The sequence below is a fragment of the Corythoichthys intestinalis genome, chromosome 1, assembly GCF_030265065.1.
Source record: "Corythoichthys intestinalis isolate RoL2023-P3 chromosome 1, ASM3026506v1, whole genome shotgun sequence".
NCBI lineage: Eukaryota > Metazoa > Chordata > Actinopteri > Syngnathiformes > Syngnathidae > Corythoichthys > Corythoichthys intestinalis.
Genome location: NC_080395.1, coordinates 66,649,600 through 66,665,900, shown reverse-complemented (window position 1 = coordinate 66,665,900; position 16,301 = coordinate 66,649,600). Strand labels below are relative to the sequence as shown.

The 16,301-nt window shown below is 39.2% G+C and overlaps 1 protein-coding gene across 5 annotated transcripts in view; it reads left to right on the top strand.

Annotated features, from left to right (window-relative positions):
* crtc3 (CREB regulated transcription coactivator 3) overlaps positions 1 to 16,301 on the top strand; it is a 101,865-nt gene that overhangs the window by 5,493 nt on the left and 80,071 nt on the right. For all 5 annotated transcript variants that reach the window (XM_057836800.1, XM_057836791.1, XM_057836781.1 and 2 more), the window contains exon 2: positions 5,989 to 6,099. In XM_057836800.1, the coding sequence (XP_057692783.1) occupies positions 5,989 to 6,099 (111 nt within the window). The remainder of the gene's footprint in view (positions 1 to 5,988; positions 6,100 to 16,301) is intronic.

Here is a 16,301-nt window from a genome sequence, read left to right as displayed (position 1 = left end):
AAGACATCTGAGGGAGACCCAGCTTTCTCACACTGGGCCCTAGATTCAGCTGCAAAATTTGTTGGTAGTCTTCAGACTTCATAATGCCATGCACACGGTCAAGCAGTCCAGTGCCAGAGGAAGCAAAGCAACCCCAAAACATCAGGGAACCTCTGCCATATTTGAATGTGGGGACCGTGTTCTTTTCTTTGAAGGCCTCTTTTTTTCTCCCTGTAAACTCTATGTTGATGCCTTTTCACAAAAAGCTCTACTTTTGTCTCATCTGACCAGAGTACATTCTTCCACAGCGTTGTTGGCTTTCTCAGGTGAGTTTGGCAAACTCCAGCCTGGCTTTTTTATGTCTCTGGGTCAGAAGTGGGGTCGTCCTGGGTATCCTACCATAGAGTCCCTTTTCATTCAGACGCTGACAGATCGTACGGGTTGACACTACCCTCGGACTGTAGGATAGCTTGAACTGGTTTGGATGTTAGTTGAGGGTCTTTGTCCACCATCCGCACAATCTTTCGTTGAAATCTCTCGTCAATTTTTCTTCTCCGTCCACATCTAGGGAGGTTAGCCACAGTGCCATGGGCTCTACACTGATTGATGACACTGGGCACGGTAGAAACAGGAATATTCAGGTCTTTGGAGATGGACTTGTAGCCTTGAGATTGCCCATGCTTTCTCACAATTTTGCCTCTCAAGTCCTCAGACAGTTCTTTGGTCTTCTTCCTTTTCTTCATGCTCAATGTGGTACACACAAGGACATAGGACAGAGGTTGAGTCAACTTTAATTCATTTTAACTGGCTGCTAGTGTCATTTAGTTATTGCCACAGGTATGTAACAGGTGCTGTTAATTACACAAATTAGAGAAGCATCACATGATTTTTCAAAGGGTGCCAATACTTTTGTCTGGCCCATTTTCGGAGTTTTTGTGTAAAATAATAATGATTTTTTTTCCCATTCTCTTTTGTGTTTTTTTCATTGCAAGCAAAATAAATGAAGATATTACTACCAAAGCATTTGTAATTGTAATGATTTTCTGGGGAGAAATTGAGCATTGTCTGACAGAATTGCAGGGGTGCCAATACTTTTGGCCAGCAGTTTATATATACTGTATAAACAATATGAAAGAAACAAATATAACAAATAAATAAATAATATTTATATATACTCGTTCTCCCCACTGCATATATACATATATTAGCCGATCTTCATTTCATTTATTCATTCATTTATTTATTACACTTTTACTTGCAGTAAAAGTGTAATAAATAAATAAATAAATAAAAAATATGAATAATGCAAACAGTGAACGTCATTGAAAAGCCTAGCTTGTTTATTGAATCGCACAAATAGAAAATAATAGCTCCACTAGTGAATTTTCCTGAATTTCCTCGACTCAGAAACATCTCCTATAAAGTTGAATAAAAGGTCAAATAAATAGCTCTCTGAAAGTTTTCTACAGAAAAGAAAGCCTTGATGACGTCCAAGTATCCTTGAGCAAGATACTAAACCCCACATTTCTCCTGTTGCTGCGTCACCAGTAGGTAGATTAGGATATAGTTTGAAGCGCTTTGAGGGCCTTAAAAAGGTGGAAAGGCGCAATAACTCCATTTCCAATCAGAAGACTGAGTGAATACTAGTGCAGGAGACGGCAGGCAGGAGAGAGGGGCGCGGCTGCATCTGAGCCGAAATAACCCAGTTTTCAATTAATTATTTCATATCGGCCGGTCGGATTAACAAAAAAGGCCAATACCGATATATATGTCAAATTTCGATGCCGATAATCGGTCTATATATATACTGTGTATTTATGGCGGAAAACACTCTGGTGGTTTGAAGTTCCGCCCCGAGACCCCCAATTTGGCCAAATTTCAAAATTGTCCTATATGCATGTGTAATACATCACTGGAAATCTTAAAATCTCTATTTTCTGGTGGAAGAAAAGTTTTGAGCAGGAGGACATTTTTAAAAAAAAAATGAAACCCCCAAACCCTAACTCGAGGTGAGAGCATAATTAAAGACACCATGATTTTAACGAGATATTACTGCTTAATTACCTTATTTCGATCCAAAACCTCCGTGGAGCATATATCGCTGAATGTCAAGACACAGCTGTGAAACGCCACAGCCAGACTTTTTGGGGATTTTATGGGTGAAACACGGTAATATAACAAGGGTCGCGATGCAGAAATCGCAGACATCAAGGAGTGGTCGAGATTTCCGCTTTCAAATATTTACACTTTAAAAAAAATTTTTTTTTTTATTTGGCTCGATTATTTGTCATCTAAAATATCGGTGGAAATGCGACAGTATAAAATAAAATATTAAAAAAAAGATAAACACAATTAAGCCATAGTTATGAGGTAGATATCCGTGACCTATTTAGTCACCATTTTTTTCATTGTGATGTAATTTGTTTAAAAGTTAAAAATATGTGAGTGAATAGTTTTTTAGTCTTTTTTTTTAAACTAAATATTAGACATCAATTAATTATTCTAAGCTAAAAATGATAGACATTTCGAATATTAAATAACTTCTTTTTATGGCTGAGTTGAAACAAAAGCGGTTGCGGGGTGTCTATAAAAGGGGATCTCCAGGGTAATCTCCATAATGCGCCATGAAACGCTATAGCAGCATAGAGCCATATTGTTCTATCAAGCACAACAGTTCTTTTGGCTTAAAATACAACAGTTTATTTTAAAGAGAGGTGCAAGAGCAGAAACTGCTTTTTCAGCCTTGTCTGTGATTTCCGCCATATATATAATATACATACTGTATATTAATCCGTTTCAACTGGGAAGGTTGGCATGAAGTGCTCTTGTTTCACTGCCAGGGGCGTTGATCCAATTTGACTGGGACACTAGCAGAAATTGAACAGTTGCTGCGAGCCCTTCAAGTCACCAATAAGTTAAGACTCAAAAATAAATTCATTCGTTTGAAAAATGTGATCTTTTTTTTTTCTCATCCAGATTCCGATCCTCGGAACATGACGTGATTTGGCTAGGTTTTTGATCACATGATCAATTTGGGGACATTCATAAACTAAACTAAACTAAACTAAACTAAACTAAACTATCCTGTTAAGACATGATAGCCATATAAAAGGTTTTGAATACAACACATACTGTAATTTTCTGTGACGCAAACTCCTTCAGACTATAAAATTGTAGCCATCTGTAGCAGAGGAAATAGGAAAGTGGTTCCTTTACATCGCATCGGTGCTCACAAGCCCCTTTGCTATGTATCTCAAGTACTCCAAAGGGAGTGCAATCTGGGAAGATTTGTGCTGAGTTCGCATCTGGTCATTCACTTTTACAGGCTCAATCCCTTCAATTTGAACTCTTGAGAGGCTCCACTGGGAGAGTAGAACTACCAAAGAACTGTTCTTAATTAGGAAGTTAGAGATATACCGTCTAAGTTCCAAATTGTTGATTAGAAAGCTTCACATTACGCTTTTTATAATCACCCATGACTGGCTCTGTTGCAAATTTGTGTTTAAGTACTGTCTTTTGTGCAAAATGTACGTGCAAAAATATTCGGTCTGTCTAGTGTAGGGGTATCAAATTTACCATGGTACATTATAGGTGACATTAAAGATCTTTTCATGGAATCCTCACAATTGTCATACAACTTTAAGTGCCTACAACAGGATAAAAAAAAAAGTCTTAAATAGCATTACTATGTGAATTAGAATCATATTTTGAGACGATTCGACTATATAAAACAATTTGGCAAAGCGCAGATGACAAAAAAATGAGTCTTTTAATCTGCTGTTTAGCCCCTGCCTATCATTAAAGCGGTCTAGCGTCCCCAACAGGAGGATGTCGTCAGCAGGGCCATGGTTTCATCTGATTTAGAATTCAGCCCATTGAGGGGGAATTATTCAGAACGAGGAAAATGCGACGAAGAACGCCGCAAAATGTCATTGTTTCAGTCTCTCTACTTCATTATTTTGACAGGATATTCTTTTTGTCTCAGTATTTTTCCCCAATTGCTAAATAAATGGTATGGTCATGACAAATAACAGTCTTGTGCTAAATGGAATATGAAATATTAAAAATGCATTTATACAGTACGACATGGCAAAATTACCCCATAATGGTCAAAGATGCCAACTTCTTGGACCTCCCAAACTATATTTTATGCCTCCAGTGTTAGTCCGGCTTTTGACATTTCCCTGCCCCGGCTTCGGAGAGCATAAACAAACCAGGAGGCGTGACAGCTAGCCGACATGCTAACCCGAACCGAGTGATGTTTCAAAGTCTTATTCTCGGCTTTCAAAGCGAAAAATCACACAAAACTACCCAGAATCATATCACACGGCGGCGGGGTTGTGGATTGTCTTCGCCGATCAGTAACCCGCCTGGCAGCGAGCAAGTTACAGCTAGTCGGACTCGTTCCCCTGCTGCGGGCAGGACAGCTCGCCGGACAAACTGGCTGACGTCGAAAGAGCATAGCTGCCACATGGTCAACACGAATATGGTGTAAAATAGTGCTTAACTACACAGCAAAGACGTAAACAGCGTCAACAACGGCGTTCATTTGTTGTGCAGCTAACATGGCAGGATGACCGTTAATGCTCTGGTTTCGAATAAAGCAGCTAACATGGCAGGATGTGTAAGAGGAGAACTTTTCTACATGGCCGTCCATGATCAAACATAAGTAGTCCTTTATTTAAAGAAAGTTTGTAGTTTTACTTTGTAATTGCTGTTTCACGGCCATTTTTAACACGAAGTTGCAATTTCTGATGGGGTTGAAAATTTGACAGAACACCGGGCACACGAAGAGGGCAATAAGCCGGGTATGCGAAGGCCAAGGGGGGTGTGCGACAAGCTGCTGGTCATCGGCCGAGTGGCTTTCTCTGTGGACAATCAGCCAATGTATTAAAACGTGTGCCTTGATCCCAGTATTTGACATCATACAAAATACGATGTTTAGTCACTTCCTCGTAAGTCCAATTGTCCCACAGTAGTATGGCTTGTTTTGGCCAATATCCGCGGTGAATGGGAACCATTTGACACGCAAAAAGGCTCACACGCCTTGGTGCAGCAACAATTTTCTGCAACACATTTGCCTGGCGTGATGCGAAAAATAAACGAATTAATCCGCAAAATCAGCTGAATCCGGCAGTCCATCTACATGCTATAAAGCAGTGCTTCTCAATTATTTTCTGTAAGGGCCCCCCCCAGGAAGAAGTAAACTTTCCGCGCCCCCCCCCCATTTGTCTATAAAATTCTTATTACTATAAAAGTACACCTCTGCATAACTTTGTGTCATTTCTAATTATAAAGAAGAAGAAAAATAAAGTGTTAAAAAAAAAGAACACATCCATACTGTAAAAATGGACTCAAGATTTTTTGACGGTTTGATGCTGAAAAAAAAAAAAAGAATTCCTGCTGTCCGCTGCAAACATTTTTAGATAAAATAAACAGACTGGTCTTTCCTCGTCACCCACTGTAAAAAAAAGTCTCTAAAAGTCAAAGCCAAAAGCTAAATGCTACATACGCACAGTCATATTTTTTTGTCTTAGCTTTTCATATCTCCACTGCTCTTTGCTGTGTGCTCTTGTTTGGTTCAAAAATACTGCACAGATGCTGAAAATGAGAACGCCACTGCCACCCACTCAATGGATGCGCTTTATTCTAGTGTGGCAAAAAAGTATGTTCCCCAAGGTCACATGCGCCACCCTCAGCATCGCTCTGCGCCCCCCCTGAGATGCTGACCCGGGTGACGACACATTCCCATCCCTCCTCAAAACAGGAAGTTATTCATTTTCAAAAAATTGAAGAATTAAACCGATTGCTTCCACACACATCCAAGCGATCCATTTCATTCAGGAGCATAATATACTGTGAAATATGAAATAAACATTCTTTTTGGTGTCATATGCACTTTATTTATAATGTTCATTCCTACTTCAGGATAAAAATTTGAATGAAGCCTTTGTGTTCTCATCACTCTTAATAAATATATATGTATTGTTTGTCTTTTTTGACTGACAGGTACAATTCCAGAAGATCCAGCAGCTCCGTTTGTCTCAGCCACGACCACAATATTATGGAGGCTCTTTGCCCAATGTCAATCAGATTGGCAACACAAGCATTGAATTTCAGGTAGGATTTAGTGGGCTAAAATATGCACATTTGCACAAATCTGTATGCTCTTTAAGTGATCCTCGATCTTTAAGACAAGTAATTCTTAAAAGATAAATGTTAATATGAGTTATAGTAATTTGATATTAAACCCCCTCTTAATGTTTTCGTTTTAACAAAGTTTGTAAAATTATTTTAAGTGATAGGTCGCCATTCTTGTTACGTCGCAGTGCGTGACGTCACTTGGCCCGTTGACGAACTTTCAGCGTGTCACTCTTAGCTACCCTAACATGTCGTCGGTTCTGCCCTTCCAATTTGAACCAGATCGGAAAAGTGAAGAGCAGGACAGCACTGTCGGTCATTCACATGACGAGCAGCAAAGGCTAAATGAGAGCAGGAAATACAGTACCTGATAAGACGAGTTGGGAAAAACTGGTGATGTACTCGCGGCAAGTGCGTCTCAATGACAATGGAGCTAGAGAGTGTATGCTGTTGAGAACACCGGTTTATGTTCCTCAAGGTAAGCTATTGCGTTTTCAAAATTATCCCAGTATAATTATGTAGATTTTTAGCATCCAGAGCTGTCGTGTGCTATCTGTCCTCAACAAATTCGTCATCTGACGGGAACAAATCCTGGAATCGAGTGTAATCCATGTCTTGTAAATTGTAACGCGTGGTAGGTAGGATACGTGAATAAAAGTACCAAAAGGGGGAGACGCATCCATTTATGCACATTTATTCACAAAAAATAATATTTCCAACATGACCACTCATCACTTGGGAACTCAGCGGTACATACACACGCGTTCCCAGACGAACTCCAACATAAAAGTAATGTCCATGTCAGAGTCACTTTCGTCACTGTAGCGTGCCATAGCGCTTTAATTATTTGGTATGATTTGGGGAAAACTCCCACGAAGAATAGTCAACAAAAAAGATAACAATAGTTATCCGAATCCGCGTTTTTTTCACTCACTCGAGGATCCAGGAATTAGACCAATCTCATGATAACGTTGCAGCCGCGATCAGGCCATCAAATCCACAAAGTAGAAGGATCCGAAAAGCCGCTGTGGGACCGTCAAATCCAGAAAAAAATAGACAGATCCGAAACCAATATTGTAGCCGCGGTGGGACCGTCAGATCCAGAAAATAGACGAATCCCTTACTTGACCAAGGATCCAGGAAAAATGTCCGTGCGCCAGTTGTAACGCGTGGTAGGTAGGATTCGTGCATACAGGGACCAAAAAGGGGAGAAGCTTCCACTTCTGCACATTTATTCACAAAAAATAATAATTCCACCTTGACCACTCACGTCACTCCCCTTGTTTCAATTTGACTGGAAATTGCATCCAAAAGCAGCACATCGTGGCATTTTACTTCGCGAGTTTAGGCAGCAATACGCAATTGTTGTATGCGCTACACATTTGGAAAAATCCCCATTACGTCATCACTGCGAGTCCGCAAAACATGGCGCCAACCATCGGTCAAAATGTGTTCTAAATATTATAAAATATTGCCATTGATTTAACATTTTATGTGTTTCTAACAATATATTTTAGTACAAGAGAACAATTGTGGTTTATTAGGGCCTACATGCATTTAAGGTAGAGGATCACTTTAACACCTGTGTGTGTTTAATTACTTCTGTTGCCCATTGTGCTGTAAATTAAGTAAAGACAATGTCCAAAAATGTTCAAAAGGTATGATGTTATGTGAAATTTCTCCACAATGAGTAATCCTAGAGGTGCGCGGGCTCCTTCAAATCATACGCAAAAGACTGAGTAACTAAACGTTCAAACAAACTTTTTTTTTGTTTTTTTTGTTTACCCATTACAATGCTTTTGAGTACAGTTCAGTTGTATGCAACTTAAACTACAAAAGATTTATATTGGATCTTTTCGAGCATTTTTAAATTGTTTAGGAAAACATTTAAGTGTAATACTTTTTATAGGGCTTAAGAAATGGTGAGCATGTAAAAACAAAAAAAAAATCAAAATAAATGCACTCATGTAATTTTTAGGGATGTACCAAAACCCAAATTCTAGGCTGAAACCGAAGACCGAATATTGGAAACACTTGGCTGAAAAGCTGAAATATACACACATATATAATTCAGTTTTTATTTATTTAAAAAAATATTTTATTTCATTATTTTCCGATTACTGCCCCTTGCCTTGTCATTGGTTCTACAACTACGGAGGCTAAAAAAATTTTAGTTTAAAAGGTGACGATTCTGCAACCCCAAGGGAGGGTGTGGTGATGGTTTTGGATTTTTCTGGAACGGGCCAAGAACAGGCCCCGTGTAACCCTCAGGGGCCAAGTGTCGCTGTCATCTTTGTTCAGTTTTTGTTTTGGTCAACAAGGCAATACGCAGATTATCCTGCATGAGGCGGTGAAAACATCTTGTAAGAAGTACTACAGGTAAAAACCAGCCAAGTTTGTAATGATTAGAATTTAATCATAATGTGTACAAGTAATGGAGTAATTAATCACTTTTTTGAAACGCCATTTTAAACACAAAAGTAACATTAATATTTAACATGCTCTAGAAGAAACATTATTTCATTCGCTCTCACTTCAGAAATGAATGATTCCCCAATTGCCATGCTTTGTAATAAAATTGGAACGGGGCACCTTAGGGGGGCCAGTGCCCCTGTGCACCCCTCTTAAAACCGCCACTGGGAGGATGAGTTTCCAGGGGCAGTGAGCGCAACTGATGGCAAATTTGGGACACTCGAAAAATGTGTCTCACGTCTTATAAGCAGTGAATTTATGAATGTGGAAATAATACCTTAATAAGTCCTCAAAAAGTATTGAATGTAAAATTTATGATGTATGTAACTTCTCAGTGTCTCATTTCTCCTTAAAAGTGTCATATGTCATTTTGATTAAATAACGTAGCCTAAATAAATAAACCGGGCGGAGAAGCCAATCATTGAGAACGCAACGCAGACCAGGGTCAAAATTGTCGACTGCAAGCACTGATGGATTATGAGATTTTATGTAGTTCTTTTGACTTGCTAACCCAAGTCAGAATAGCATTGGCTCACTGAAAGATGACTACAAATATGGCTGCTTTTTCAATTTGGAGTGCTGTGCGACCAGCTGAAAAAGATCACTACAGTATTATTATACAGATCGATGTCACTCCCGCTCTTGCACGCTCCCGTTGATTCTCATTCATGTCCCGTCCCGATCACAGGATTAATAAAATTATTTATTCCGTCCCGCGGGATTCCCATACACTAGTGTGCCGTGAGAGATCGTCAGGTATGCCACGAGAAATGATCCAATATCGTTTTTTAATTTTATTTATTTTATTTATTTTAAGGAAGGAAACTCAGCCTTATTAACAGCACGCGGACGTCGCCGGGTGGAGTTGCAGTAGGAAGGAAGGAGTAGGTGCATGTTTCTCGGTCGTGTGCAGGCAATCAAGTTATTGCTCATGTTGCATTCAAGAACTGCTCGGATTTCAAGCCATCGGCCACCTTGCTGTCCACGACAATGTGTTTGAATAAAACGCAGTGGGAGGATTGACGGTCGTTACATATGGATAAAATAGAAAGAATACTTTCGTCTATATTGACAATTGACAAAGTCTAATCAAATGATGTACAGTAGACATGCTGGGATCCACATTGTCACAGACAGCAAGGTGGCTGATTGGTATAATTCCGAGCAGTTCATGAATGCAAGACGAGCAACTACCTCGCTCGCCCGCACGCATGCGACCGAGAACCTTCCTTGTGATGGCACACGGAGGACATGTTGGCAGTAATGGATAACTTTTTAAAAAGACTTTGAAATCCAAACTGACTACAGGGAAAGTTATATTTCGTTCAGGTTTACTTTCACGGGGGACGAGACAAAACCTACTCCATTATGTTTCACGTTTCATCAAATATAATACTGAGGAAGTATAAATATTGAGAAATAATACCATAAATACACTGCACAGAAAGTCATTTTGGAACATTTTTAGTTTGTGGTGAGCCGCAAGGTTTTTATCAATGTAAAAACGTGCCATGACTCAGAAACGGTTGAAAAACACTGCTCTACACTACACAGATGCAGATTTTTTTTTTTTTTTTTTTTTACACCTAGCCATACGTTTCATATTAGAGAGATGGGAAAATGTAAATTCAACAAAGCGTGGCTGAGTAATCAATTATTTCCCCTTTTGACTCAAACCAGTGGATAACAGTGTGTTTGAGGCTTTTTGCATCATATGCCAAAAATTTTTTTTTTAAATCTGCCGGTTACAATGGGCATGAAGTCACTCGACTCCCATGCTAAATTGTCCAAGCACATAACCTCTTTGAGAGGAAAGAAACAAACTCCCTCCATTGCCGGCGTTTTTCAATCTGCCTGTTTGGCCCAGCCCAGCTGCTCATGAGCCTGAGGAGATAGAAGCTAAAGCCAGCCAGCAAGTTGCTAATGTAAGCAAAGTGAAGGCAGCTAACACTAACCGGCTAGCTGCTATTCTTGCAGCCACTCTATTCAGTAGGGGTGTGACAAAACATCAAAATAGTGATATATCGTGATACTTTGTATCCCAAAAGGTTATCGATATGCTCCTGCAATAATCGAGATATCGTTTTAAAAAGATGTCAATGTCTATTTAAAAAAAAAAAAAAAGGAACCAACAAGTTGCTACCAAAATCTTCCACCAATTATAGTGTCTCGGTTAACTCTAAGGCTGCCTTGACTGTGCTCGACACCCAATCCATTAAGACTGGGAACCTTCGTTTATTCGAAACCAGAGCATTCACGGTCATTCTGTCAGATTTTCACGGCATTTACAGGTTACTTGCTGTTCATTTTAGGGCATTTCCAGGTCATTTCCTGTTGAGTTTTTTGAGTCCTGTTGAGTCACTGCCTATTCATTTGGGTGATTCCCAGGTCACTTCCTGCTTTGTAACAGAAAATAAACAGGAAGTGACCATAAAATACCCCAAAATCAACAGGAAGTAACTGAAAGTCAACAGGTAAATGACCTTAAATGGTCCAAATTTACCTCATTGGCTGCTACTGACGGCCATAAACGTTCAATCAGTCTTCGAAGACTGATTGAACGTCACCCCACCCTCCCAGTTCAAATGGATTGGAAGTCTACTAGTGATAACCTCATTCCAATTCACAGCAGAAGCTTGTTTTTCTGTTTATTAGTTGTTTTTAGAAGATCCTAGAATGATTTCCTGACCAATGTATTTATAATCGTTGTATCGCCATATCGTCAGACCATCGTTATCGTGAGCTTTATATCGCAAACCGTATCGTATCGTGAGGTACCAAGAGGTTCCCCCTCCTACTATTCAGTATGTTGCATTCTTATAACCTGCACACATTCCACATTTCCACTTTCGAAATATAAATTAACACAAATCCATGGATTGTGTTTTTCTTTGTCGATATGGCTGTGAAATAAGTATGAAGTTTTTAAAAATTGGTCTTAAATCGGTCTTATAAAGTCTCAAATTTTACTTGACATGTACAGGCTCAAATGCACTGTACTTCATGTGACGCGGGACATCAATAGAAAGCAACTTCAGAACGAGCGCGTAGCAGCGATGAAGCAAATTTATTTTCCTTGATTTAATCATTTCTGTATTTCTTTGATACCTCAAAATACCTCCAAACGGCAGACATGTTGGCTGTGAGCCAGTAGTGTTAGCTCGCTGTGTTTTGATTATGTCATCACAAGAGGACGAAGGTTCTTCACACTTTTCAGTGGTGAACTTTCGGGTCATTTAACTGAAAAACGAAGTTGCAATTTTACCTATTTTCAGCCGAAAGTTTTCGGCATTGAATTTTCGGTCATAGCTCTTGTAATTTTACTGGGAGAAAGTACCAGTTCAAGAATTTGGCAACCAAACCTTGCGGTCTTTTATCATTTCACAGCTACTCCATCCAAAACCTCGTCAGGGAACGCCCACATTATTTTGTTTTTTTTTTTCTCTCTCGCAATTCTGGGTGTGACATCACAACCATAATTAATGATCATGCCTGTGCTGCACTAGCTAGTACATGTTGACAGAATGACAAAATGGTCACACATCAGCAACAAGAATAAAAAGCCTATGGACAGCATACTAGCAACCTACATAAATCTGTAGCTCATTCTGGTTGTGATATCATCATTTGTTCAGAGATTGTTTCATGTGTGGGGCAAAGGCAGCTGAGAAAGGAAGACTAATTAGGATCCTATCATTCATAAACCTTTTCTGTCACTTTTTTGATGAATTTGTGACACACTATTTTTAAGTCACTTGTCATATTTCATAGCATCTTTATAATATTACGATATTAAAAGTGGGTCAGAAAGTCACAGATAAAATGATTCTGGGGAGATTTTACCATACAAACGGGAGGCAGAATCACCATAACATGGCATAAGGGAGCGAGAGAGAGCCCGACACTGAAGCATCTCGGGCTCCATAAACATTGGATCTCGAGAACCTATTAAATGGTAAATATCTTAGTCACACCTCTCGACTCTACAAGCAAATATATTGATAGAAAAACTTATCTTAAATTGTAAAAAAAGCAATATTTTTTACTGGTGCACTTTTGGCGTCGCCGGGGCCAACAATGCTAAAGTCTTGTTGTTTCCATTCCAATGTTGTTGTTAGCAACTCTTCATTGGCAACACATCATTTGTCGCTTGGTCAAAGAAGGCTTCAGTAAAATGTTTTGATCAAAACAACAGAGTACTTGCCGGCTGGCCCACTTCTACAGTGGGGCAAATAAGTATTTAGTCAACCTCTAATTGTGCATGTTCTCCCACTTGAAAATATTAGAGAGGCCTTTAATTGTCAACATGGGTAAACCTCAACCATGAGAGACAGAATGTGGAAAAAAAAAAACAGAAAATCAAATTGTTTGATTTTTAAAGAATTTATTTGCAAATCATGGTGGAATATAAGTATTTGGTCAATACCAAAAGTTCATCTCAATACTTTGTTATGTACCCTTTGTTGGCAATAACCGAGGCCAAACGTTTTCTGTAATTCTTCACAAGCTTTTCACACACTGTTGCTAGTATTTTGGCCCATTCCTCCATGCAGATCTCCTCTAGAGCAGTGATGTTTTGGGGCTGTCCTTGGGCAACATGGACTTTCAACACCCTCCAAAGATTTTCTATGGGGTTGAGATCTGGAGACTGGCTAGGCCACTCCAGGACCTTGAAATGCTTCTTACGGACCCACTCCTTTGTTGCCCTGGCTGTGTGTTTGGGATCATTGTCATGCTGAAAGACCCAGCCACGTCTCATCTTCAATGCCCTTGCTGATGGAAGGAGATTTTCACTCAAAATCTCCTGATACATGGCCCCATTCATTCTTTCCTTTACACAGATCAGTCATCCTGGTCCCTTTGCAGAAAAACAGCCCCGAAGCACGATGTTTTCACCCCCATGCTTCACGGTGGGTATGGTGTTCTTCGGATGCAATTCAGTATTATTTCTCCTTCAAACACAACAACCTGTGTTTCTACCAAAAAGTTCTATTTTGGTTTCATCTGACCATAACACATTCTCCCAGTCCTCTTCTGGATCATCCAAATGCTCTCTAGTGAACCGCAGACAGGCCTGGACGTGTACTGGCTTCAGCAGGGGGACACGTCTGGCAGTGCAGGATTTGAGTCCCTGAGGGTGCATTGTGTTACTGATAGTAGCCTTTGTTACTGTGGTCCCAGCTCTCTGTAGGTCATTCACTAGGTCCCCCCGTGTGGTTCTGGGATTTTTGCTCACCGTTCTTGTGACCATTTTGACGCCACGGGATGAGATCTTGCATGGAGCCCCAGATCGAAGGGGGAGATTATCAGTAGTCTTGTATGTCTTCCATTTTCAAATAATTGCTCCCACAGTTGATTTCTTTTCACCAAGCGTTTTACCTACTGCAGATTCAGTCTTCCCAGCCTAGTGCAGGTCTACAATTTTGTCTCTGGTGTCTTTCGACAGCTCTTTGGTCTTGGCAATAGTGAAGTTTGGATTGTGACTGCCCGAAGTTGTGGACAGTTGTCTTTTATACCGATAATGAGTTAAAACAGTTGCCATAAATACAGGTAACGAGTGGAGCCTCGTTAGACCTCATGAGAAGTCAGAGAATCTTTGACAGCCAGAAATCTTGCTTGTTTGTAGGTGACCAAATACTTACTTTCCACTCTAATTTGGAAATAAATTCTTTAAAAATCAAACAATGTGATTTTCTATTTTTTTTTATTTCACATTCTGTCTCTCATGGTTGAGGTTTACCCATGTTGACAATTACAGGTCTCTCTAATCTTTTCAAATAGGAGAACTTGCACAACTGGTTGTTGACTAAATACTTATTTGCCCCACTGTATGTGCGCAATCCATTCAGCTCACCACTTGGTCACACGGGAAAAAAATGAGGCCTATATCAGTAGTATTAGAGCAATTTCCTTCACAACAGGTATTAACAATTGTTTCGTACACAACATGCGTTCACCACTGTTCCAATTAAAACGATTGAATTTCATAGAAAAACAGCAAGCCACAAGAGCAACGAAACTACATTTACATTACATTTAGCATTATTAAAGCATCCAATGGGGCATCACAGTACATACAGTGGGGAGAACAAGTATTTGATACAATGTATCAAATACTTGTTCTCCCCACTGTATATGCTATAATATGTTAAGTCCACAACCGCATATATAGTATCGGTATTGGTTTGTTATCGGTATTAGATTTTTGAAATTGGAAAATAGCAGGATATCTGTTAAAAAGTCATTATTGGACAACTCGTATTTACAGATAATTTGGCTGCTCGATAAATATTGAAGTGTTTCTCACATTTTTAGTTGGATATAATACATTTGCAGCAGTAGCCTAGCAGAGCATCACCAGTGAAACACAGCATCTGGTGATATCCATGAGTTTCAGACTTCAGGCTGCCAAACTGCGAAGGATTTGCAACATAGTATTAAAAAAGACATTCATGAGAGAGATTTATTCTTTATGAGAATGTTGGTTTGTTCGATTGCTTGGGTTCCTTAAAGTATAAGGTACATTTAAATGTGCTCTAGTTCCTTCACCCTTCAACTGATTTGGATGTAAATACCCTTAAATTAAAGCCCATAGTGTGCACTTAATAAAGCACATCTTTATAGTTTGATTTAAAATCCATTGTCTTTTTTGTTTGTTCATTTTTTCAAATCTATTGTGATGTGGTTCAGAGCTGGAACGGTGAGAACCATGTGCCAATGTATCCATGTTTATAGGTACATGTACATGAATGTACATTTTAGGGCTGTGTGATATGAACACAATTTTATATGTCGATTGCAATGCCAGATATCTCAATATTATGATAACCATATTACTATGAGTTCAGTGAAAACTAAATATACTGTATATGGCGGAAAACACGGACAAGGCTGATAAAGCAGTTTCTGCTCTTACACCCCTCTTTAAAATAAACTGCTGTATTTAAAGCCAAAAGAACTGTTGTGTTTGATAGAAAAATATGTTTATATGCTGCCATAGCAGTTTCATGGCGCATGAAGCCCCCAAACTATTTTTAATCAGTCCATTTTACCCTGGAGACCCCCGTTTACATACACCGCGCAACCGCTTTTGTTTCTACCCAGCCAGGTAAGGTAAGTACTGGTAATTAGATTTCTTATTGGAAATGTCTATAATTATTACCTTAGAATCATTAACTGATGTCTAATATTTAGTTTAAAAAAAAAAAAAAAAAACGGCTTTGCAAAATTATTCACTCACATATTTTAAACTTTTAAACAAATTACGTCACAATGAGAAAAATAGTGTCTGTAAATAGCTCACCGATATGTACCTCATGACTATCGCTTAATTGTATTTCTTTTGTTACTGTCACATTTTCCCCGAAATTTTAGATGAAAATCAATCCAAACATAGAAAATTGGGGAATAAAAAACGTTTAAAAGGGTAAATATTTGAAAAAGAAAATCTCAACCACTGCTTGATGTCTGCGATTTCTGCATTGCGAGCCTTGTTATATTGCCATGTTTCACCCATAAAATCCCCCAAAAGTCCGGCTGTGGCCATTCACAGCTGTGTCTTGACACTCGGTGAGACATGCTACACGGAGTTTTGGATCGAGACAAGGTAAGTAAGCAATAGTATCTCATTAAAATCATGGTGTCTTTAATTATGCTCTCTCATGCTCTCACCTCAAATTAAGGTTTAGGGGTTGAGGTTTTGTTTTAAA